Source organism: Rhinoderma darwinii, chromosome 8 (genome assembly GCF_050947455.1).
Source record: "Rhinoderma darwinii isolate aRhiDar2 chromosome 8, aRhiDar2.hap1, whole genome shotgun sequence".
Taxonomy (NCBI): Eukaryota; Metazoa; Chordata; class Amphibia; order Anura; family Rhinodermatidae; genus Rhinoderma; species Rhinoderma darwinii.
The window spans coordinates 110,069,765-110,097,411 of NC_134694.1; the positions used below are offsets into that span (position 1 = coordinate 110,069,765).

Below are 27,647 nucleotides of genomic sequence, written 5' to 3' on the forward strand. Positions count from 1 at the left end.
TGACTGGAGTGCCTGCATTAGTCCCTCTATTACCAGTGTATCCAGGGGGTCCCAGCCTATGTGCGCCTGATGTGAAGAGCCTCTTAGTTCTATTGCATTAACATTCGTCTAGTGATTCTATAAGTGCTTATGACAATTTACATTAAAGTGATGCTCTGCTTTGGGGCCACTTTAAGGATTATATTAGAGAAAGGACAAACCATTCCCTAATATAATATATTGTCTGAATCACTGCAGGTGTGAACTTATAATTGACTTCGAGTCACGGGGGAATCCGTTTCATGCACTGTTTATAGCACCTGTTTTCTGTCCGTGTTCTGCTGGCAGGGACTGGAGTTTTCTGCTGATGGGTGTCTCAAAACTGGGGCATGACAGATCCCGGGAGCCAGCTGCACCTAGGCATTTGCTACTTGCGCCTAACTTTTTGTCTCGGTCTAACTGGCTCTTAGCGTTTTCACAAGGGGTCTCCAGCTTTTGAAAACCTACAACTCCCTGCGTTCCCTGACCGGTCGGAGACCACTTGTGTACAGTGTTTAGACCATGACATAATACAGGCCTCTATAATCAGTGCCTGTGTGATTCTCGCAGTGCCAGCGGGACAGCCACGCTGAATTTGTATACATTGCATAGCTGCCAGGTTAGCGGTTGACTGGTGCTCGCTGTGTCCTCGTTGGGTCATTGCAGTTTTGCGTTGCCTGTTTGATGACTGATACCTGAGGGGGGGTGGGGGGGTCTGGGTTTCCAGTTGACTGTCTTTGATTCTCTGGTGTTGTGTAAGTGTCATGGCTCTGGAGACTGTTGCTTTTTGCCTTTTTTTTTTATATGTTGGACCTTTTATCACTCAGTTTATCTTCTAATTCCTTGCATGCCTTCTCTCAGTGTCTGGTAATGATTCTCTCTATTCTTGTGTGTTGTAGTGTATGCATTGTGACGTATCCTCCCTTCATTGTTCCTGAACATTGTGCTTGTGAATGTAGTGCGGCTCATAAATGCTGGAATCAGACCATGTTGTAAAGCCCATTTATTCCACCCAGCAGAGGGGACACAGAGGGAGACAATAGCTTTATAGTTTACTGAGCATTTTGTAGAGAGCTCCACCTAATACCTGACTGTTCAGCTTCATTGGTGTTTTCAGCATTTTTTTATGACCACCCCTTTTTATGACATTTTATGGCATATTTGGGCTGGGAAGTCAAGCAGGGAGTCATGTCCTGTACATCTCAACAATGGAGGACTGCAGGTTAACACGTTATGTACTCCGGGTCTAGGTGCCAGCTCCAAAAGTTAGGAACCTTCAATGACACGCTGTAGGACTTAGTCTATGCAACCTAGCTGAGGAACGATTGAGAGACCAAAGAAAAAAAAAACACACCTCACCTCCGGTAGGCGGAGCAGCCCTCTGCCACTTACCCGGTAGGCGGAGCAGCCCTCTGCCCCTTACCCGGTAGGCGGAGCAGCCCTCTGCCCCTTACCCGGTAGGCGGAGCAGCCCTCTGCCCCTTACCCGGTAGGCGGAGCAGCCCTCTGCCCCTTACCCGGTAGGCGGAGCAGCCCTCTGCCCCTTACCCGGTAGGCGGAGCAGCCCTCTGCCCCTTACCCGGTAGGCGGAGCAGCCCTCTGCCCCTTACCCGGTAGGCGGAGCTGCCCCTTACCCGGTAGGCGGAGCAGCCCTCTGCCCCTTACCCGGTAGGCGGAGCAGCCCTCTGCCCCTTACCCGGTAGGCGGAGCAGCCCTCTGCCCCTTACCCGGTAGGCGGAGCAGCCCTCTGCCCCTTACCCGGTAGGCGGAGCAGCCCTCTGCCCCTTACCCGGTAGGCGGAGCAGCCCTCTGCCCCTTACCCGGTAGGCGGAGCAGCCCTCTGCCCCTTACCCGGTAGGCGGAGCAGCCCTCTGCCCCTTACCCGGTAGGCGGAGCAGCCCTCTGCCCCTTACCCGGTAGGCGGAGCAGCCCTCTGCCCCTTACCCGGTAGGCGGAGCAGCCCTCTGCCCCTTACCCGGTAGGCGGAGCAGCCCTCTGCCCCTTACCCGGTAGGCGGAGCAGCCCTCTGCCCCTTACCCGGTAGGCGGAGCAGCCCTCTGCCCCTTACCCGGTAGGCGGAGCAGCCCTCTGCCCCTTACCCGGTAGGCAGAGAATAGCTTCATATCTGGTACCTCTTGCCATTAAAGTCTCTATTTGGTTATGCTGGTGACGACCCAGTTTTTCCTAGAAATAAATATAACTAAGAAGATTCTCTAAACTGCAGAGGTAGAAGATGTCTGAATCTACACCTGGAGTTACATGTTCAGGTTTTGGGTAGGGTTCTCCTTTACATTGCAGAGGTCCGGCCTTGTACCTGTGTGAGATTAGTGACCGCGTGCTCTTCACCTGTTGTGTGATCCGTATTGGTCACTGTGTGTCTCCTGTATGTGATAGTTGTGTGAGGTCTTCTGTATAGCTAGCGGGTGTTGTGCGGTCCTCTGATAGTTATAGAGGTCAGCAGGATAACTCTTCCCTTTACATTATACGGCTGTGGGGGAGGAGGATTTATACAGAACCGCTAGTACAGTAGTGGTGATTGCTAATGGTCCAATGCAAAATTGTCATAGCTAGAACCGGACTGAATTATAAGCTGCAACACTGTTTTTGTTTGCACGCTATATATTTTTTTCATTATATATTTTTCTCGTTGATTTTGCTTCCACCCCTTCCCCACATTGTGCCCCGCTTCACTGACACGCTTCCATGCTGCTGCTTTTGCCACATATTTTAATTTCTCCTTTCCCCGTTTCCGGTCCCTCATCACCGCCACGTGGTTGATTTTGCCGCTATGTTTTGCACCATTGTGTCTTGGCTTCATCATCGGTCACAGCAGAAGAAATTGAAGGTAAGCGGTCATGCCATGTTCACCAACCGTTCTCAGAGCAGCTACCGCAGGAAGCTGGATATGTGGGGTGATAACGGGGGACGGTGTTTAGAATTAGCGACCCTCCGGTCCAGGACAGTAAAAGAAGCGCTGCAGATATGTTGGGACAACACAGATGGGACCCTAAACCGGCAGAGAGCGACGCAACAGGAGGTCGTACAGTAATATTTCTCCATTTACCCCATCACATTGCAAATTTTGTCCCTGGATCGGAGGGTCGCTTGAAGAAAAGCCAAGGAAACTTAAGAAAGGCTACACTAGGAGTCTGTCCGGTTTCAGACCAGTATTGGGCACAGTGGGACCTTCTGCTAGGTTTGCCATATACCGCAATGTGGCAAGTGCCAATGTTGGGACTGAAGCATTGGCTATTTGTCGAACTTGCACTTTGCCAAACACGCAGTGGAATCCTATTTATTAGAATAGAAACATCCTAAGGGTATGTTCACACGTAGTCGACAAAAACGTCTGAAAATCCAGAGCTGTTTTCAAGGGAAAACAGACCCTGCTTTTCAGACGTTTTTTTACCAACTCGCATTTTTCGCGGCGTTTTCACGCCGTTTTCGCGGCGTTTTTTACGTCTGCTTTTGGAGCTGTTTTCATTGGAGTCTATGAGAAAACAGCTCCAAAAACGTCCAAAGAAGTGCCCTGCACTTCTTTTGACGAGGCTGTATTGTTACGCGTCGTCGTTTGACAGCTGTCAAACGACGACGCGTAAATAACAGGTCGTCTGCACAGTACGTCGGCAAACCCATTCAAATGAATGGGCAGATGTTTGCCGACGTATTTGAGACGTATTTCCAGACGTAAAACGAGGCAAAATACGCCTCGTATACGTCTGAAATTTGGCCGTGTGAACATACCCTAATAGTCTGGAATAACATTTCTCATTTACTTTGCGAGCTCCTAGTCAAGTAGAAGATGCCACCAAGTCGCTGAAATACCCTATCCATGGTATAGAACAGCAGGACCTCATAGACGCCAGATTCTGAGATATTTTGGACTATAGAAAAGTTTTGATCATAGAAAAGTTTATAAAAACTTTTTTTTGAATTCGAGGAAATAGATTTTTATAGCTCGGGTTTGTGTCTCGTGAAATTTCAATTTATATTGCGGTTCTAGGCTGGAAACATGTGCCGAGTTATGGATTATTATATGTCCGACAGCTCTGGTACTTAAAGCAATAATTGCTAATACCGTTAAATCCCTTCAGTCTAGCATCAATAAGACCTGATAGGGGAAGAGTTGTCAGATAATCTGTCACACTGGAAGGACTCGCTAAAGGTAGAGAAACGTCAGGAAGAAAGCCTGACGCTGAGACGCCCGGAGATCATTGCTGTGAGGCCTCTTTGTTCCAGCAATCCATGCTGGTCCCCTACTCGCGGGAACCCGCAGTCCCTATTACATGGCATAAGTTTTAGAAAAAACTTTCCTATACGCCATTATTTTTTCGCCATAAAAGTGATTTAGGTGAGGAGCCAACCTCTGCGACCCGCAGCATTGCCGAGAAAGAGGGGCCCCAAATCTCTATTCTCGGCTAAAGAGCAGGATGAGCATCTCCATAGAGTTCAATGCGAGTGTCGGAAACCCAGCTGCTGTCGTCGTGTACTGTGAATAGAGCATCAGAAACAGGTGAGTGAGTGCGCTCGCTGTTTCCGACGCTCCGTATTATCTCTGTGGAGAACTGGAATTGGGGACCCCATCGTTCTCATCAACAGCGGGCTTCAAACAGGTCGAACACTCGCCTAACTTTTATGCTCTGGCTTATTGATGACCGGTCATAAAAGTAGAAGAGGGGGGTGTCATTTTTGTAGAATACCCCCCTTTGTCATGGGAATCGGCAGGTAAATACAGTTTAACTTTCACGCCCGGTGTATTGGAGCCGGTTTTACAGTGAAATCCTCTCTCCCTGTAGCATCCAATATCGACAATGTTGTTCTTGATGAGGATCGCTCTGGTGCCAGACGTCTCCAGAATCTATGGAGGTGAGGTACACGTGGGGTCCCTGGCTCTATTCGATGGTTCTTTAGGATTTTTATGTGGTTTTTCTTATTCAAATATGTGCAAAATAACTTTCTCCACAGAGACCAGAGAGAAGAGGAGCTCGGGGAGTATTACATGAAGAAATACGCAAAGTCCTCGGTGGGAGAGCAGTGAGTCAATTCTTTCCTGTGTTTATACACCTTTAGCAATGATCTGTCCCTATTCTGCAGATCAATCTCTAATGCTGTGTGTTTGGTTTTTTTTCAAGTATATATGGCGGCTCAGATGAACTGTCTGATGACATCACCCAGCAGCAGCTTCTTCCTGGAGTCAAGTAAGTCACGTAAGCCTGGTCTGTAGACCTGGACACAGTCCAAACAGAGCAAAGTAGGAGCTGCACAGTAAAGAATAATGGGTGCTAAGCCTCAAGGGATCTGGACCAAGGATCCCACCAGTCAAGCCCATACGGAGTCCCAAGGAAAGGAGGCACCACACTGGTGTATGGTACAAAATGGTGCACACATATGTATTCATTGCTTCAAAATTCCTTCGATGAGAAGGTGAAACGTGGCCTACACACTGGGTACATAAACACAATTTTTTTGTTACCATACACCGGTGTGCTGCCTCCTTCCTGGAGATGCTTATTCCTGGTTGCCTCCTTCAATACTCTTGTCATTTATCATCTATAATATGTACCAGTCGTCTCCGGCTGGGGTGACACTAAAACTTCCAGCGTTCCCTTACAGTCCACAGCTGTCTGGGAATACTGGGAGTTGTAGGGTCACCACAACTGGACAGCCTAAAGTTGGAGACTACATAGCGATCAGATGATTTTTTTTGATTCACTAATGGTTCTTCCTTTTCCTTTTCCAGAGATCCAAATTTGTGGACTGTGAAATGTAAGGTGAGTCTCATGAGAAACCGCACAACCAGTGATTTTACTACATTGGTCACATAACCAAAAGTTTCTGTGCAGCCCTGGCCTTATGCAATGAAGAAACATAATCGCCTCTTTACAGGGGTTCTTCCACCACAAATACTATTGGTAGGATATGATATAAATGTTTGATTGGTGGGTGATCCTACGGTTGGGGCCTCGCCAATAAAGTTTTTATGGCATAGCCGGTTGATGTGCTATAAAGTCCACGTGACTTAATTGGTGCTTATTGCCTTAGTAAGTCATTGGCTTTGCAGCAGATATTCATGGGAAACTTTGAACTTAACATAATATGATGGGAATACCCCTTTATGGCATGTTGCTAGGGGGTACCATAACATGATTGGTCTGGGACCCCCCATCAATCCTAAGAACAGAAGGGCGGAGGTCCCTTCGGCTTTTCTGCACATCATTGCTCCTGGTCATGCCGCACAACCCCATTCCCTGCACAGAGGGAGGCATATCCTAACAATATTTTATCACTTACTATGGGAGGGAAACCCACTGGTTTAGAATATGTATTATCTATGTAGGATTTCTATGAGCAACATTGTTTTAATTACTTATTTTCCCTGCAGATCGGAGAGGAACGTGCCACCGCCATTGCTCTTATGAGGAAATTCATCGCGTATCAGTTCACAGATGCAGTAAGTGTTACAATGCTGTTGCTTTATTTGAACGTGTTCAATTCTAATTTCATCAGTACTGTATGGTGAGATTTCTCTGACCTGTCACCCACCTCGCTGGGCACCCCCCTTTATCGTGTCCTGTATTACATCACTTGCCTTTGTTAACTTTGTCTGTGTTTTCTCCTGCGGTTCTGTTTGCTTTACTGGGGAGACAGCATGCAGAGCTTCAGACAATCATAGCACCAGACCATTACTTTCCATGCATCCATAATGCATAACTGCATTGTTCTTGCACGCCATCATGTAATATCTCATTTTATGCCATCACTAGAAATTTTCTCTTCAATTTTTTTCTTTTCATTCAGCCTCTTCAGATCAAATCTGTGGTGTCTCCAGAGCATGTCAAGGGTTACATCTACGTTGAGGCGTACAAACAAACTCATGTCAAGCAAGCCATTGAGGGAGTGGGTAACCTGCGTATGGGCTTCTGGAACCAGCAGATGGTGCCCATCAAGGAAATGACGGACGTCCTAAAGGTGGTGAAAGAAGTCACAAACCTCAAGCCCAAAGCTTGGGTCCGGCTCAAGAGGGGCATCTACAAGGATGACATTGCCCAAGTAAGTTTTGAAAAATTGCTAGTTAAAAATGAATGTTCCTCCTTTAAACAACATTTTGTTGTAAATCTAATTATGTTCTTTGCTGATTAATTTCTTATATCTCTATGCAGGGGATTTGGAGCTCTGTATCATAAAAACAGATCTCCGTACCCTACAAACATGATAACTTTCTCTGTCTGCTGCTGCCACTAGGGGGAGCTTAAGAGCTCTCTACATACTAATTATACATTGACCTCAATAATGCAACAGTATGCAGGAAGTGCTTAGCTCCCTCTAGTGGTGGGTGCAGAATGTTATCCTTCAACTATAGGTCACCTACGCCGGTATGTGGAGTTCTGTATCAAAAAAACAGAGCTTTGACCCCTATAAAGAAATATTAAAGAATTTGTATCGACACAGAATGTTAAAAAACAATGATGGTAAAATATAGACATTCACTTTAAAGGTGGTTTTCCACAATTGACATCTATCTATAGGATATTGGCTATCTTGTCAGTCCTCGAAGATTTCTCATAATTTATACCAGAAACTGGTGTAAGTTATGCTGCAATTCTACACTTACACATAACAGGCGTATATCAGCATTTGTGTCGCACGTACAGCCAAAGATGCACCAAATATAAAGGTGTGCACCTCTTACTATATTTGGCGCATTTTTCACTGACGTAAAAGTTTAAGACTAGTGTATACTCGGCCAGTCTTAATATATTTCCCCTAGGCTACATGCACACGTTGCGTATTTTGCAGAGGAAATTACTCACCAAAACCGCATCAATACGCAGGAAACTTGCACGTAAAAACTGCATCTAATAAAGTGTTTTTCGGTGTGTTTTTTAAGTTTTGATGCATTTTTTGGCGCATTTTCATTCTGCGGATTTTGGTGAGATTTTCCACAGCACTAGGCAGATACAATTCACAAGCGGAAACGCAAGATAAATTGACATGCTTCGGATTCTAAAAAACTCACCGCAGGTCAATTTCCATCCTGAAAAATACTGCAGCGTGTACATGAGATTTCCTGGAATCTCATTGACTGTGCTGGTACTGTATTACGCTGCGGATTTGTCGCACGCAAATCCGTGCGGCAAAAGCACACCTAAGGTTGAGTTCACACGACCATGTTACGTCAGTAATGGACGGAACGTATTTCGGCCGCAAGTCCTGCACCAAGCACAGTGCAGGGAGCCGGGCTCCTAGCATCATAGTTATGTACGACGCTTGGAGTCCCTGCCTCGCTGCGGGACAACTGTCCTGTACTGAAAACAGGATTACAGTACGGGACAGTTGTCCGGCAGCGAGGCAGGGACTCCTAGCGTCGTACATAACTATGATGCTAGGAGCCCGGCTCCCTGCACTGTGTTCGGTCCGGGACTTCCGGCCGAAATACGTTCCGTCCATTACGGACGTAACATGGTCGTGTGAACCCAGCCTTATACTCATCATGTGCATTGAGCATTTAATATTTTCACATTGGAATAATGTTATAAACTTGTTTCCAGAATGTCAAGGATGGGGGTTTCTAACGTAAGGAAATAGATTACCTGGCCAGGAATAGGGTTCCTCTTATAAATATTTGCTGATGATAATGTGTCCAGATACTGCCTAAGAGCAGGCCCAGCAGGCAGACCTGGGACAGGGGTGTGTAGAAGGACCGAGTGAAGGTCCGGAACTCCTGTCCAGAAAACAGAAATATTACAGACTAGGCCCTAAAAGTCCTTGTGATCTTAAAACCCCATGGGGATAATTGGAAATAGGTTTACACAATAATGGATTTTCTTTTCCTTTGTCTAGAAGTTGTATGAGCGCCGATCAATGAGACAGCTTGTTGATCGGCGCTCGTTTGCTCCTTTCACCAGTAGCTAGTATGGGGACGAGCACTTGTTACTTCGATCGCTCGTCCCCATACGTTATGTCGGCAGTACGTCTCGCGGTTTACACAGGGAGATGCGCTGCCGACAACGATGAGTTTCAGTATTTAAAACGATATGATCAGCAGATGGACGAGCGTTTGCTCTTTCATCGGCTGATCATTTCCCTGTTCACACAGCGCAATTATCGGGAATAGGCCCGTGTAAAAGGGACTTTAGTTCAAAAGTTTTAACATTAGATAGTGGGGTATAATGTTTTGGATGTGATGTTAAATGACTCTTCTTTTTCTAGGTGGATTATGTTGAGCCCAGTCAGAATACAATCTCTCTCAAAATGATTCCCAGAATTGACTACGATCGGATCAATGCACGAATGAGTATGGTATGTGGAATTAAACAACGGTTCCCATCAGTGGGACGTGTCACTGATTCTCTTGCTTCTGAATTTCTTTTTGGATGTGATAACTTCCTATCTTTCACATTACCCTCTTCACTCTTTTCTTCATGGCGTTCTCCACTTTCCAAACCCTCCATTGTTTTATATTCTCTTCTTCCTAAAATATAGAAAGATTGGTTCGCCAAGAGGAAGAGGTTCCGCAGACCCCCGCAGAGGCTCTTCGATACGGAAAAGATCAGGTAGGAGCTTCTGATTTCAGCGTTGACGGGTCATGTTCTGTTTTAGTTGATTCAGGGAGAGGAAAGGGGAAGAGGATGTGGTCTCTGATGTGGTCTCTGATTGGCTAATGGGGCTGTCATTCAACCATGAACCCTATTTATAGGGCGGTTTAATGGCGGCTTTTCACCCCTAGAAGAAGCCAGAATTCTGGCGAAACGCGCGTCGGGTGCTTAGCAACAATTTTAACAAATCCCGTGGTGCATTACTTGGCCTTAGCTGTCCAAGTTCCATTACTCGCTCTACGATCCTCTCTCTATCACGGCTGCCAGCTGCCCGCTGGTCGTCCGTGCTCGTGGCTGCAGTGCGCCCTGCTGAGTTCATCAGCTGGGTGATTCAATCTATCTGGCCTACCGCCGGCTCCCGTTGGTGACTCATGTTCACCTGCGGGTACTGACAGCAGCCTCGCCGCATACATTCAATTGTTCCTGGGGTGAGGTTCGGCGCTGGACCTTAGCCTTTGCCGTTCTGCTTTTGCCCGGATACCACTGTGGCATATTTTGCCACCAGGCAATTTGCAGGCGATCTTTGTGACACTGCTTCTCGGCTTATAGCTGAGCACGGCCATTATTGCTCACGGCCGTCCTCACTTTGCCTCTCAGCTGACAGCTGAGAGCGTTCTTACTGTCATACACGGCCGTTCCCCACGCTGCTGCTCTGATCTACAGGGACACCAACGTGAGGGTGCGGTTCAGTTACTGTTCACACCGTCATACCAACACTAACGCAGGGGAGAACCTCTTCCCAATACAGGGCACATCATCACCGGCCCAGCTGCACTTATTGCCATATAGTGTAACAGTCAACACTTTATTCCAGGCTATACAGTCAGTCTCCATTTATGACATAGTTGTCGGCAGAACTTCTAATTTAACAGTCTCATACATTTTATGCAATCTGTGGCAGTTGTAGTATAATCATCCAGTACTACTAACGGAACATACGGACAGCAACATTATATACCACCTCATCATTTAATTCATGGCCAAGGGTATGTGAATTGAGGGGTCACTCACACATACCATTATGCACCACTGGACCTTTTAACCATTTGTTTGTTTTTTAATGCAAATACAATAAAAGTTAATTATTAATTTTCTCACAGACCACATCCTCTTCCCCTTTCCTCTCCCTGAATCAACTCCGCTCAATTTGGTGGTGTACACCATGTGGTCTTTCTGACATGACATAACATTGTGTAATAGGTGATCCTCACCAATCTTTGCATGTTCTGTTTTATGTGTGTTTTATATATTTCCTGTACTGACCAGTGATCCTCTCATCTGGACAGGTCTCTTGGGGGAGATGTTTCATCAGATGGAGATTTTTTAATTTTTGAGGGTAATCGTTACAGTCGTAAAGGTTTCCTCTTCAAGAGCTTTGCAATGTCTGCTGTGGTAAGTCATCAGTGGGACCAGAACGAGCCCCTCTCCTGTGTGTGAGGCATAATTAGTTAGTGTGTGTACATTTATTATTTTTATTTATAATATGTAAAAAAAAAAAATTTATTCTTTTTTTTGTAAAGATCACAGAAGGAGTGAAGCCAACTCTGTCTGAATTGGAAAAGTTTGAAGATCAGCCAGAAGGGGTTGACCTGGAGGTGGTGACGGAGTCGACAGGTACAGTGTGGTGGATCCATTAGGAATACTAACGCGTACATTATTAGGAACTAGTCAAAGTGCCATATACCAATGTATATTGTTTCTAGCCGTTGACGCAATCTAGTGCAAATATATTCGACGGACACCCTTCAGTCACTTGCCCAGATCCATTAGTTATATCGGAGAGAAGTAGTAGACAGACATGTTTTGTAGACCCACGATCCTTCTCTAGTTTATTGTTAGTACGCAGTTACAATCGTATCCCACAAGTAGGGAGTTGGCTCGAGCTGAGCCAATCATGAGTAAGACCAGGTCCTCATGAGAAGTTACAAGTAAGACCAGGTCAACACGAGACCAGGTTCTCATGAGAAACTTAGATATGCAAAGTCAAAACATGATCTCTCCGAGAGCCCCAGCATAAATTTTCGTTTTACATCACACAAACACACCTTACTCACTTTCACAATAGCCTTATATGTGAAGAAAAGAAAGGTAAGATCCAGCGAGATGTAGTGGTAAAAGGAAACTTGGTTCCCGCTTTATTAGAACGTGAACGATAAAATAACGAACATGGGGAAAAAGAAAGCAGTACAAGATGGTCAAAACATGGCAAATAGATGGAGCTTACGCGTTTCGAACACAATCTGTGTTCTTATTCATGGCTAGTTCACTTATATGTGCTCATCACACCTCTATGTAACCAGTGTCTGATTGATCTTGGATTTGGGCACATCACTCCCTAGCGCAATTCGATGGAGATCTTTGCAAGGCACCAACTCGCTTTATGACGTCTCCACACAAATACTGCTCCCTTCATCTGCACAAGTACCCCAGCAAGTAAACCTGGTAGATGAAGGCTCATAGGTACCAGAACCCTATAGAGCGCGATTATTGGTCCATATAACACCAATTGAGCTATATATTAATAATATTTCTTCTAGTGTTTTGCCACTCTAAAAATAATATATACGTGACGCGATGTCCCTGCAGGGAAGGAACGTGAACACAGTCTGCAGCCTGGAGACAACGTGGAAGTGTGTGAGGGAGAGTTGATAAACCTGCAGGGTAAAATTCTCAGTGTGGATGGAAACAAGATCACTATCCTGCCCAAGCATGAGGACCTAAAGGTGACTTCTCTAAGAACCCATAACTCTGAACTATTTTATTTACATGATCGTAGCGCACCACCTCTATGATGTCCATACGTCTTAATAGGGCATATAGAAATCCGTGGTCTTCATGAGACTTGGGGAATTGCCAATGCGTAAAGGGGTTTTCCGAGTTAAAATGACTGTGTTAATGTTTGTAATTTATTCATGTAAATACATTTGTAATATACTTAGATTTTCCAAGTTGGCCCCGTTTCCATGATGATGTCGGGAGGGGGGGACTTGACGGGTGACGTCACTCTGGCCGCTGTGTTGATCTTCAATTATTTTCCAGGTTGTACAGCACGTAACGCGCATGCGCGGTCCCTGATGTTCTCGAGATAACAGCAGGGACCGCGCATGCGCGTTACAGGGGCGATACAACAGAACAGCCCATACACGACACGTCACAAGTGACGTGTTTTATACCCGGAAAAGAATTGATCAACACAGCGGCCAGAGAGTGACGTCACCCATCAAGTTCCCCACGGCAGCATCTGGAAATGGGGCCAATTTGGAAAATGTAAGTATATTACAAATGTATTTACAATAGTCATTTTAACTCGGAAAACCCCTTTAAATTCTCTGTACTAATAAGAGCATGCACAGATTGCCCAAAAGTTGACTTGGCGCTGGGTTTTTTTTTTTTCATGTCCTCGATTCAGATTAAGGCTACATTCACATGAGCGTAGACCACCTTGGACGTGAAAAACTGCAGTTTTTCACATCCGAGGAGCACCCTTGAGGGACGCCTTATCACGGATCCCCCATAGACTAGAGGATGCACGGAACGCAAGAAAATAGGACATGTCCTATTTTTTCACAGACCCTTCACACTAGGGATGCACGCTGCATCGAAACTTCAATACTGTTTCGATACCGTGCACCCTGAAACTGTTTAATACTGTTATTTCATGTATTTTGATACTAAGCTGTGTGGTCGCACAGCTAAGTATAGTAATACATGAATGTTGTTAGAGCGAGGCTGCTGCTGTGTGATACAGCCATTGCCCCGCTCCTGAGTAGTGCGCGCGCGGTCAGCATGATTGAGGGACATACCATATAGAGGCAGACAGCCCCGGGTCCATTGAGGGACCCCAGGGCTGTCTGACCATGTTTCCTGTTCTTAGTACACAGGCAGTTGTTAGGACAAGCCCTATCGGTATATAGATATAGGCCAGTACATTAAAGATGAAAAAAAAAATGGGTAATGTTAAATAAAAAAAACACATTTTTTACAATAAACATTAAAATAAGTCTCCATACATAAAATACACATATTCGGTATCGTTGCGACCATAATCACACATTTATAGCGTCATTCATGTTTACGCTGTTATAAAATAAACTGGTTTCTTTCACTTATTAATGTGGGGCGCGAGGTGTGATGAATTTTGAACCTCCATGTGCCTCACATTAATAGTAATAAACCCCATCATGTACCAAACACATTAACCCAATGTTGTCCATTATGACTGAAGAACATGATGGGGTTAATTACTATTAATGTGAGGCACATGGAGGTTCAAAATGCATCACACCTCGCACCTCACATCAGAAAATGGAAGAACTTTTTTTTTTATTAGCAAAGTATCGTTTTGGTATCGAGTATCGCAATACTACACTAAGTATTTGTATCGTGAAAACCCTCCTTCACAAACAGCGGTCGTGTGAACGGCCCCATTGAAATACATGCGTCCGTGTGACGGCCATTGTTTTAACGGTTGTCACACGGACTACATACATGCTCGTCTGAATGAGCCCTTAAATGGATTGTCCCACAACAGAAATGAATGGCATTTCCACAGGCTATGCCATAAATGTCTGATAGATACAGGTCCCAGAGCTGGGTCCTCCATCTGTGTCAAGAACAGAAGCCCCCTGACCCTGTCTGATTATGTGGGCTCTGTAACTCTCTGGGAGTTATGACAATAGCCTAGCTCGCTGTGCTATGCTGCTTTCGTAACTCCTATTCACGTCTGAGGGGTATGGAGACCGTGTAGCACAGTGAGCCATGCTGTTTCCATTAACCCAGCCACCTCTCCACACAGGTTGCGTCTGCGGACCTCCATTCTCGCGATAGGTCCTAGCTTTAGGATCTGCAGCTATCATGAAAGACAACTCCTTTAAGGAAAAAAAATCCAGTGGCCCTCTGGCTAATAGAGCAGGTCCCTCTAAGATGTTCATATGCTTAAATGGGAAATACGAACAGCAGTTGTCATGTGAAAGAGGACCTTTCAACTTTTTTGACATGTCTGTTTCAGTAAATAGTCATTTTCTCCATAAAACAAAGATTCTGGAGCATCTTTTCTTAGAACTCTGCTTTGTAGTGCTCCTCTGTTAATCCTATTGGGAATGTATGAAATAATTGACAAATGGGTGTTAACAGTTGGGGGTGTGTCCCTACACAGACTGACATTGTCCAATCAGTGGTCACCGTCTCAGACTGCGTAGGGACACGCCCCTTTGACAAGGAATGGAAACACCCAGTTGTCAATTTATTCATACATTTCTAGGAGGAATAACAGAGGAATGGCACAACATAGAGTTCTAAGTAAATATTCTCCAGAATTGTGGTTTTATGGGGAATACAAGTAGTCCCTAAAACAGACTTTTTAACACATCTATTTCAATTAGTTCCTTTATTATCCTTTCCCAGAATTATGGTTTCCGAAGAGCACCCATCCTCTGATTTATCCTCAAGGGTATCCACAACTGTAACTTTCTTTCTTGTTCCTCTCCGTAAGGACATGTTGGAATTTCCATCTCAAGAGTTGAGGAAGTACTTCCGTATGGGAGATCACGTCAAAGTCATTGCAGGACGCTACGAAGGGGACACTGGTCTGGTTGTTAGGGTTGAAGAAAATTTTGTCATCCTCTTCTCTGATCTTACAATGCACGAGGTTAGTAAGTCTTTTTGACATTTTTAAATCTCTTCTGGATTCTGCTGCTTTTTTGTCTACGTTTCTTTGCCTATGTATGGATACTTAAAACTCAGCTTGACTATAAAAGATATTATAGAAAGACCTAGATAAGCTGGCAGCACGGGCAAAAACATGGCAGGTGAAATTTAATGTTGATAATTGTAAAGTAATGCACCTAGACCACAATAATAGTATTAACAGGATAACAGAACAAGAGAAGGACCTGGGTATTCTGGTTACAAATAAGCTAAGCAGCAGCACTCAATGTCAGGCAGCAGCTGCAAAAGCAAATAAGATTTTAGGGTGTATAAATAAAGAGATCTGTGATTCAAATGTAATATTACCTCTCTATAAATCCTTTGTAAGGCCACATCTAGAATATAGAATTCAGTTTTGGGCTCATTGTAAAAATGAAATAGAACTGGAGGGGGTTCAAAGGCGGGCGACTAGATTATTAAATGGGATGGGAGTTGTCTTTTACAATTCAAGACTAGACAAATTGGGCTTGATCAGCTTGGAAAAAAAGACATCTTCGAGGTGATCATATAAGTATGTGTGGTCAATACAGAGAACTAGCACATGAGCTGTTCCTTCCAAGGACTCTACAAAGCACCAGGGGACATCCATTGCATGTGGAGGAAAGACGTTTCAGACATCAATGTAGGAAAGGGTTCTTTACGGTTAGAGTAAAACTATGGAATGCCCTACCCCAAGAGGTGGTGATGACAGATACAATGTCAGCATTTAAAAAAAAAAAAAAAAAAGGGCTAGATTATTATTTACTGACAAATGCCATTGAGGTTTATAACGAATATATCAATGAATGATGTGTCATTTATTGAGAGGTTGAACTTGATGGACCGTTTTTTGGGTTATTTTTTAAATGTAACTATGTAAATATGACTGCTGTTTCACGTTTTGTTTTGAATTTTCCATCCTTGTATTTCCATTTTCTCTATTTTTCTTGTACATACATTTTCACCTCCCATTATAGTTGAAGGTCCTGCCTCGAGACTTGCAGCTTTGTTCGGAAACGGCTTCTGGAGTAGATGTTGGTGGACAGCATGAATGGGGAGAGCTGGTGCTTCTAGATCCACAGCTCGTGGGAGTTATTGTACGGCTTGAGAGGGAGACCTTTCAGGTAAAGAGCCCCAGTTGAAAAACTTGCATCGACCTAAAGTTTGGTTAAAATGTTAATGCAAAACTTTTCTGCTTTTACAGCCTAGTGTGATTACATGCCTCTGTATGCCTAAGCCGCATACCCTAGTCCAGGTGTCTCAAACTCGGCGGGGTAAATGGGCCGCATATAGAAAAAAAGTCAAGTTGACGGGCCGCATTACTTTCAAATTTGATAAAATATAAAATTACTGTTAATCAATTAGTTATTTGAGCTACTATAACAACACTACATTACTATAACAACACTACATTACTATAACAACACTACATTACTATAACAACACTACATTACTATAACAACACTACATTACTATAACAACACTACATTACTATAACTATACTACATTACTATAACAACACTACATTACTATAACAACACTACATTACTATAACAATACTACGTTACTATAACAACACTACATTACTATAACAACACTACATTACTATAACAACACTACATTACTATAACAACACTACATTACTATAACTATACTACATTACTATAACAACACTACATTACTATAACAACACTACATTACTATAACAACACTACGTTACTATAACAATACTACGTTACTATAACAACACTACGTTACTATAACAACACTACGTTACTATAACAACACTACGTTACTATAACAACACTACATTACTATAACAATACTACGTTACTATAACAACACTACATTACTATAACAACACTACTATAACACTACATTACTATAACAACACTACATTACTATAACAACACTACATTACTATAACAATACTACGTTACTATAACAACACTACATTACTATAACAACACTACATTACTATAACAATACTACGTTACTATAACAACACTACATTACTATAACAACACTACATTACTATAACAACACTACATTACTATAACAACACTACATTACTATAACAACACTACATTACTATAACAACACTACATTACTATAACAACACTACATTACTATAACAACACTACATTACTATAACAATACTACGTTACTATAACAACACTACATTACTATAACAACACTACATTACTATAACAATACTACGTTACTATAACAACACTACATTACTATAACAACACTACATTACTATAACAACACTACATTACTATAACAACACTACATTACTATAACTATACTACATTACTATAACAACACTACATTACTATAACAATACTACATTACTATAACAACACTACATTACTATAACAACACTACATTACTATAACAACACTACATTACTATAACAACACTACGTTACTATAACAATACTACGTTACTATAACAACACTACGTTACTATAACAACACTACGTTACTATAACAACACTACGTTACTATAACAACACTACATTACTATAACAATACTACGTTACTATAACAACACTACATTACTATAACAACACTACATTACTATAACAACACTACATTACTATAACAACACTACATTACTATAACAACACTACATTACTATAACAACACTACATTACTATAACAACACTACATTACTATAACAACACTACATTACTATAACAACACTACATTACTATAACAACACTACATTACTATAACAACACTACATTACTATAACAACACTACATTACTATAACAACACTACATTACTATAACAACACTACATTACTATAACAACACTACATTACTATAACAACACTACATTACTATAACAACACTACATTACTATAACAACACTACATTACTATAACAACACTACATTACTATAACTATACTACATTACTATAACAACACTACATTACTATAACAACACTACATTACTATAACAATACTACGTTACTATAACAATACTACGTTACTATAACAACACTACGTTACTATAACAACACTACGTTACTATAACAACACTACATTACTATAACAACACTACATTACTATAACTATACTACATTACTATAACAACACTACATTACTATAACAACACTACATTACTATAACAACACTACATTACTATAACACTACATTACTATAACAACACTACATTACTATAACAACACTACATTACTATAACAACACTACATTACTATAACAACACTACATTACTATAACAACACTACATTACTATAACTATACTACATTACTATAACAACACTACATTACTATAACAACACTACATTACTATAACAACACTACATTACTATAACAACACTACATTACTATAACAACACTACATTACTATAACAACACTACATTACTATAACAACACTACATTACTATAACAACACTACATTACTATAACTATACTACATTACTATAACAACACTACATTACTATAACAACACTACATTACTATAACAACACTACATTACTATAACAACACTACATTACTATAACAACACTACATTACTATAACAACACTACATTACTATAACAACACTACATTACTATAACTATACTACATTACTATAACAACACTACATTACTATAACAACACTACATTACTATAACTATACTACATTACTATAACAACACTACATTACTATAACAACACTACATTACTATAACAACACTACATTACTATAACAACACTACATTACTATAACAACACTACATTACTATAACAACACTACATTACTATAACAATACTACGTTACTATAACTATACTACATTACTATAACTACACTACATTACTATAACAACACTACATTACTATAACTATACTACGTTACTATAACAACACTACATTACTATAATACTACATTACTATAACAATGCTACATTACTATAATACTACATTACTATAATACTACATTACTATAACAACACTACATTACTATAACACTACATTACTATAACAACACTACATTACTATAACAACACTACATTACTATAACAACACTACATTACTATAACAACACTACATTACTATAACAACACTACATTACTATAACAACACTACATTACTATAACAACACTACATTACTATAATACTACATTACTATAACAACACTACATTACTATAACACTACATTACTATAACAACACTACATTACTATAACAACACTACTATAACACTACATTACTATAACTATACTACATTACTATAACAACACTACTATAACACTACATTACTATAACTATACTACATTGCTATAACAACACTACATTACTATAACAACACTACATTACTATAACAACACTACATTACTATAACAACACTACATTACTATAACAACACTACATTACTATAACAACACTACATTACTATAACAACACTACATTACTATAACAATACTACGTTACTATAATACTACATTACTATAACAACACTACATTACTATAATAATACTACATTACTATAATACTACATTACTATAACAATGCTACATTACTATAATACTACATTACTATAACAATACTACATTACTATAATAATACTACATTACTATAATAATACTACATTACTATAATACTACATTACTATAATACTACATTACTATAATACTACATTACTATAACACTACATTACTATAACACTACATTACTATAACAACACTACATTACTATAACAACACTACATTACTATAACAACACTACATTACTATAACAACACTACATTACTATAACAACACTACATTACTATAACAACACTACATTACTATAACACTACATGACTATAACACTACATTACTATAACACTACATTACTATAACACTACATTACTATACTACTACATTACTATAACAACACTACATTACTATAACACTACATGACTATAACACTACATGACTATAACACTACATTACTATAACACCACATTACTATAATACTACATTACTATAACAACACTACATTACTATAACACTACATTACTATAATACTACATTACTATAACACTACATTACTATAATACTACATTACTATAACAATACTACATTACTATAACACTACATTACTATAATACTACATTACTATAACAATACTACATTACTATAACACTACATTACTGTAAACTACATGACTATAACACTACATTACTATAACAACACTACATTACTATAACACTACATTACTATAACACTACATTACTATAATAATACTACATTACTATAATACTACATTACTATAACACTACATTACTATAATACTACATTACTATAACAACACTACATTACTATAACACTACATTACTATAATACTACATTACTATAACAACACTACATTACTATAACACTACATTACTATAACACTACATTACTATAACACTACATTACTATAATAATACTACATTACTATAATACTACATTACTATAACACTACATTACTATAATACTACATTACTATAACAATACTACATTACTATAACACTACATTACTATAATACTACATTACTATAACAACACTACATTACTATAACACTACATTACTATAACACTACATTACTATAATAATACTACATTACTATAATACTACATTACTATAACACTACATTACTATAACACTACATTACTATAACACTACATTACTATAATACTACATTACTATAACACTACATTACTATAATACTACATTACTATAACAACACTACATTACTATAATACTACATTACTATAACACTACATTACTATAATACTACATTACTATAACACTACATTACTATAATAAGACTACGTTACTATAACAATACTACATTACTATAACAATACTATTAGGCTTAAACTTACTGGAAATTTGCGAGTTTACTCCACATGCTTATCTTAACAATTCAGTTTTCCCTTTTACGTGTCACTAAATGCAGTCTGGCTGCTCAGTTGGCAGCGTTTGGCAGACACAAGAATGTCAAGATTGGGCAGCCCCTTTATAGATATTGCCATAGTGCCCTCTGTAGATAGTGCCACACCCCCCATAGATAATTCCCCAGTGCCCTCTGTAGATAGTGGCCCCACGCCACACGTTTGCATGTAGGCTATGTATATGGACTGTGACGTCAGGGGACCCTCCTGCACCGGATTCCCCGGCCAGAGCACTTGGCCCGGGATTCCTCTGCTGGAGGAGCCGCTGAAGTCACTCCATATACCTATATGGACTGTGACTTCAGGGGCTCCTCCTGCAGAGGAATCCCCGGCCAAAGCGTCAGTAATGCTCTGGCTGGGAATTGCACTCCTAGAGGGAGCCCCAATGGAGCGAACTACAGTGAGGGGGGATGTAGCTCTGTCAACAGGGTGGGGGGTATGTGTGGCACTACCTACTGGGGGGTTGCTCTAGCTACAGGGGGTTGTGTGGCTGTTGCTCACCCACCATCAATGACCAGCAGCGTGGGAAAGGGAGTGCGCTCCGTCATGAAGGAGCGCCGGCGCGCTCCTCCTTCAGCCTGCTCTCTCCTCTCCGGAGGGTGCTTCCTTGCCCCTCGGGCCTCAGATGACAGCCTCAGGGGCTGCGTGCTTGAGACCCCTGCCCTAGCCTAACCCTGCATTTCTTCTAGATCATAGTTCATGTTATTTGCCTAATCTGTTCAGTTTCTTTCTTGTCTTAAAGGTCTTGAACATGCACGGAAAATTGGTCACAGTCCGACACCAAGCTGTCAACAGGAAGAAGGACAGTCGCTTTGCTGTTGCTCTAGACTCTGAGAAGAATAATCTTCATGTCAAAGATATAGTCAAGGTCATCGATGGACCCCATTCGGTGAGAGAAACTGATAACTCTTGTTTTGTTTTTTGCAAAATGTCTTGAAATGGTTCCACAATATGCCAATGTGTTCCACTACACATCCTTCATCTCTTCCCTCCATATTTTTTTTAGGGCCGTGAGGGCGAGATCCGTCATTTATACCGGAATTACGCCTTCCTTCACTGTAAGAAGCTGGTGGAGAATGGAGGAATGTTTGTCTGCAATACACATTACCTGGTCCTAGCCGGAGGCTCCAAGGTAAAATTGTTTAAAACGGGCATCGATGTATAATGTCTTATGTCTAAATGAGTTAATTGTGATTCTTTTGCCCCACAGCCTAGAGATGTGACAAACCTACCTATTGGGGGATTTACTCCAATGAGCCCAAGAATCAACAGCCCAGCGCACCCCAGTTCAGGAGGTAGGGGGGGGGGGGCATCTAGGATGAATTGGTCCTAGTTACGTTTTGAAATGTTGCTCACATAGTAAGAACTGTGTTAATAACCTTCCATCACTTTTGTGACGTGTCTCAGGAGAGCAGCGAGGAAATATGGCGGGCGGTGGAGGACCTGGCCGAGGAAGAGGTCGCAGGGACAATGAGCTCATTGGTCAGACTGTACGAATTTCACAAGGTCCCTATAAGGGTACGTAACCATAGATGTGCTCTATCTTTAATACTTCGGTTACTATGTCTTAACTCCTTGACCCAACTTGCGCCATAATAGTATGGCACAGGCAAGAGTCCTCCTGTGCCCGTGCGATCAGAACGGCGGCTGTAATACACAGCCGCGGTCCTGCTCTGACGGAGATTAGAGAAACCTCTGTTCTGTTGTTTTACACCTTGTATGACGCAATCAAAGCAGATCGCGGCATACAAGGGGACAGCAAAAGAGGGATCCCCCTCTGATTTCGTCACAGGAATTCCCTGTGATACAATATATACCTATACACAGACACCACAGGTTACATTGAAGGAGCCTAGGGCTGTCTGTGCTAGATCAGACTTGGTATGCCGTAACCGCCCACGTACTTATAAGTACACATATATGTATGCGTGCAAGTACATTATTACATACAAATTAATAATATATATTCCCATTATAGGATTAAAAAATGTAAATAAGAATATCTGCAAAGAGTAAAGTAAAAAAACAAAAAACCTGCAAACACTATTTTTACATATTTGGCATTTTAATATATAATTGTTACAAAGCAACAAATAGTATACACTGTATCACTATAATGTATATGGGGTATCCCTATAACGGTAATGAACTTTTGGTAGCAGCGGCCAGTGAGGGATAAGTAAAGTTCAATAGGTGAGATGCTGCTGACCGGTTCCCTTTAAGGTGATTGGTTAATGGCACTAAAATATAAATAAGGTAAAAAGTGTGAAAACATTTTTTTTTTTTGTGTTTTCTGTCAAAGTATAAATTTAGATAAATTAAATTACTGACATATAGAGTATGTACCCAAAATTGTTACCAAATAACGAACATCTAGTCCGCCAAATAGAAGTATGACATCCTAAAGTTTGTGACCGCCTGAATGCTAAGAGGTTAAAACAAAAATGTTCTTAAGGTCCATCGTGCTAAAAATATCTGGGTCTTCAAGGGGTTAAGGACTTGGTTATTTGCTTCAGATGGTCCTTTGTTAACCTGTAAAGCTGATTTGGTGGACACTTACAAGATCTTCTCTTCCAGGCTATATTGGAGTTGTCAAAGATGCCACAGAATCCACGGCTCGCGTTGAGCTTCATTCCACGTGTCAGACCATCTCTGTGGACAGACAGCGTCTCACCCCGGTGTTAGTAATCCACTGCTTATTGTGGCTCTCTTACTCTTTCTAACTGGGATCTTTTATTTCTGTGCGGTGCATAGTCACAGAAAAGAGGATATTTACGGGCTCCTCAAACTAGTAACGTGCCTGATTATTACAGAGGTTTTCCCACCAGGGACATTTGACATATCCACAGGATAGGTCCTAAATGTCAGATAGATGCGGGTCCCACCTATCTCTAGAACAATGTACCCTAAACCCCGTTCTACTTTTTTCTGCTCCCTCTGCCTCTCCGGCCACTTCCTGGCTATATGGTCGGGAGTTAAGAAAACAGCGTAACTCGCTGAGGTAGGCTGTTTCCGTAACTCCCCTAGTAGTGAATGGCAGTCACGGAAGCAGCATAGCATGCGAGCTCCGCTGTTTCCCAAGTCATGGTCAGAATTCACTTTCTTCTACCGCAACACAGAACGGGGTTTAGGGGGCCCCGGCCTAGAGATAGGTGCGGGTCCCAGAGGTGGGACCTGCATCTATTACATATACTGTGGATAAATATCTCTGAGGGGAAAACTCCTTTAAGTAGTGTTACCCTTTGGGTAGAGAAGCGCTGATTGATGTACCGGAGTTTGTGTATAGGATTCGTACGCCAAGATCTCTACACATCTTAGCAGATATTACGGTCAAACAAAGCCTAAATATTTCTAAGCATTTACTAAGCTTTGCAAACATTTTAGGGTGCCATTCAAGTAAATGGGCTAACCTGTGCTTACTGCGTGTGAATTAAGACGCACACTGCCCCCTGCAGTGCACGCATATTTATTAAAGAAGGAGCGCTTCTGACCGCAGCTCAACTCCCAGCTGTAAAAAGGATTGGGCACTTGAAATCTAACATGCCCGATCCTCGTCTCCCCCAACATCTGCTGTCGGAAAGATCAGTTAGGGGGCCCCCATAGGCGTTGGATTGTCCGCAGATATCACCAAGGTGAATCCAATGTGTATGGACAGCTTAGCGGTACGAGTGTCTGCTATGCGTACACTTCTAACGTGACAAGAATTGCCGAAATAATCCTAAGGGGCTCTTTGAAGTCTGAAACATTTTTTAAAGGCTTGGTTAACCTCAGTCCTTGTCTTCACAGTGGTGCTCGTCGCCTCGGAGGAATGACCTCCACTCATGCCAGGACACCTAGTTATGGCTCTCAGACTCCAATGTACGCTACTGGGTCCAGGACGCCAATGTATGGCTCCCAGACGCCGGTTCACGAAGGTATGTTTGCTTCTATTTTGTCTCTTCCCCCTCCCCCCAGCTTCTGGTATATTTCATATGCACTCGTTTTTCCAGCCTCACTTGAATGTCGGTCTAATGAGTCCCGGCTTGTACTAATATCTTTGTATGTTTTTGTTTTTTTAACAGGAAGCAGAACACCTTACTATGGGTCGCAAACTCCTCTCCACGACGGCAGCCGAACCCCAGCTCAAAGTGGGGCCTGGGATCCGAACAACCCTAATACCCCTTCAAGGTGCGCCTACGCACGCACACACACACACACACACACACACACACACACACACACACACACACACACACACACCATTTTTTATATCTATCTTCTCAGACCACCCTCTAGATGTGCTGTTTTTGTAGTATTGTTTTGTTTCTATCTTTACTGAAATTCACAGGGCGGATGAAGAGTATGACTACAGATATGATGATGAACCGTCCCCATCACCACAAGGCTATGGGGGGACGCCAAATCCCCAAACTCCAGGGTATCCCGATGTACCGTCTCCGCCGGTCACTGCACCATATCATCCCCAGACGCCAGGAACACCTGCAATGTAAGTCTTCAATACAATTGTCTGCTCCTATACCTCTAATCACTACTTGGTCTCATGGGTTATTTCACCCTGCGGATCATTGCGCCGCCCCTGCATTACAGTCTAAGGGGTTTTCCAGGATTGGAATAAAAGCGTGCTTTGCTTGTATATGTTTAGTATTCCAACTAAGCCTCATCCACTAGAATAATGCAACGCTGCAGACGGCCCATGGACAAGAGTTTCTGCGGAAAGTTAGCCGACACTTTTTCCTAATCCTGGATTACTCCTTTAAGGCCGTCTAGATGAACGAGATGCAGATTGTCATGAAATAGTTTTTCGGCAGTAAAGCCAAAGGGAATTTGAAGTTCTTTACAGGCTTGACCTTTATGAATAGATCTCTATTAAAGAGGCTCTGTCACCAGATTTTGCAACCCCTATCTGCTATTGCAGCAGATCGGCGCTGCAATGTAGATTACAGTAACGTTTTTATTTTTAAAAAACGAGCATTTTTGGCCAAGTTATGACCGTTTTTGTATTTATGCAAATGAGGCTTTCTAAAGTACAACTGGGCGTGTTTAAAAGTAAAAGTCCAAGTGGGCGTGTATTATGTGCGTACATCGGGGCGTGTTTACTACTTTTACTAGCTGGGCGTTCTGACGAGAAGTATCATCCACTTCTCTTCAGAACGCCCAGCTTCTGGCAGTGCAGACACAGCGTGTTCTCCAGAGATCACGCTGTGACGTCACTCACAGGTCCTGCATCGTGTCGGACGAGCGAGGACACATCAGCACCAGAGGCTACAGTTGATTCTGCAGCAGCATCGGCGTTTGCAGGTAAGTCGATGTAGCTACTTACCTGCAAACGCTGATGCTGCTGCAGAATCAACTGTAGCCTCTGGTGCCGATGTGTCCTCGCTCGTCTGACACGATGCAGGACCTGTGAGTGACGACACAGCGTGATCTCTCGGGAACACGCTGTGTCTGCACTGCCAGAAGCTGGGCGTTCTGAAGAGAAGTGGATGATACTTCTCGTCAGAACGCCCAGCTAGTAAAAGTAGTAAACACGCCCCGATGTACACACATAATACACGCCCACTTGGACTTTTACTTTAAACACAAGCCTCATTTGCATAAATACAAAAATGGTCATAACTTGGCCAAAAATGCTCGTTTTTTAAAAATAAAACCGTTACTGTAATCTACATTGCAGCGCCTATCTGCTGCAATAGGAGATAGGGGTTGCAGAATCTGGTGACAGAGCCTCTTTAAGGCTAATAGTAGTCACAGGGTTGACTAAGAGCAATTAATAGTCTGTCAAAACTGGCCCTGCATTAACGAATAGATGAATAAATGGCCATTAGATATAGGACTACTGTTCATGCAGTTGGTATTTCTGACGCAATTCACAAAACTTGTCGCTTTCTTTAATCTCTTCTTCCTTCTCGACAGGTACAACACAGACCAGTTCTCACCCTACGCTGCTCCTTCCCCGCAAGGCTCCTACCAGCCTAGTCCAAGTCCACAGAGCTACCACCAAGCGGCTCCAAGTCCTGTTGGTTATCAGAATACCCACTCTCCAGCCAGTTACCACCCGACCCCATCACCCATGGCATACCAAGTAAGTGCCCCTCCTGCGTTTAGTTTAGATGTTTACAAGTTCAGATGCACATTGATTTCCTTTCTTTCAGGCCAGTCCTAGCCCTAGTCCCATGGGTTACAGTCCGATGACCCCTGGTGCACCTTCTCCGGGTGGGTACAACCCTCATACACCGGGCTCCAATATAGAACAGATCTCCAGCGACTGGGTTACTACAGACATTCAAGTGAAAGTGCGAGACACCTTCCAGGATAGTCAGGTCGTGGGACAAGTAGGGATCATTCGCAGCGTCACTGTAAGTCCCAACCTTATATGTGAAGAACATTCCTCCCAAAAATACTACCATACT

General features: G+C 41.9%; 1 protein-coding gene across 2 annotated transcripts in view; it reads left to right on the top strand.

The window, feature by feature from the left end:
• The window catches only part of SUPT5H (SPT5 homolog, DSIF elongation factor subunit), a 39,462-nt gene that overhangs the window by 7,240 nt on the left and 4,575 nt on the right, over positions 1–27,647 (top strand). Inside the window, exons 5-28 of one of the 2 annotated variants that reach the window (XM_075836307.1) lie at positions 2,848–2,862; positions 4,814–4,883; positions 4,983–5,051; positions 5,150–5,215; positions 5,758–5,788; positions 6,400–6,468; positions 6,816–7,067; positions 9,228–9,317; positions 9,501–9,571; positions 10,900–11,005; positions 11,134–11,227; positions 12,200–12,336; positions 15,105–15,260; positions 16,276–16,422; positions 21,980–22,126; positions 22,244–22,369; positions 22,448–22,532; positions 22,645–22,755; positions 23,815–23,917; positions 25,024–25,151; positions 25,299–25,404; positions 25,565–25,723; positions 27,151–27,319; positions 27,390–27,593. In XM_075836307.1, the coding sequence (XP_075692422.1) occupies positions 2,848–2,862; positions 4,814–4,883; positions 4,983–5,051; positions 5,150–5,215; positions 5,758–5,788; positions 6,400–6,468; positions 6,816–7,067; positions 9,228–9,317; positions 9,501–9,571; positions 10,900–11,005; positions 11,134–11,227; positions 12,200–12,336; positions 15,105–15,260; positions 16,276–16,422; positions 21,980–22,126; positions 22,244–22,369; positions 22,448–22,532; positions 22,645–22,755; positions 23,815–23,917; positions 25,024–25,151; positions 25,299–25,404; positions 25,565–25,723; positions 27,151–27,319; positions 27,390–27,593 (2,711 nt within the window). The remainder of the gene's footprint in view (positions 1–2,847; positions 2,863–4,813; positions 4,884–4,982; positions 5,052–5,149; positions 5,216–5,757; positions 5,789–6,399; positions 6,469–6,815; positions 7,068–9,227; positions 9,318–9,500; positions 9,572–10,899; positions 11,006–11,133; positions 11,228–12,199; positions 12,337–15,104; positions 15,261–16,275; positions 16,423–21,979; positions 22,127–22,243; positions 22,370–22,447; positions 22,533–22,644; positions 22,756–23,814; positions 23,918–25,023; positions 25,152–25,298; positions 25,405–25,564; positions 25,724–27,150; positions 27,320–27,389; positions 27,594–27,647) is intronic. The other variant, XM_075836308.1, reaches the window with a different exon arrangement.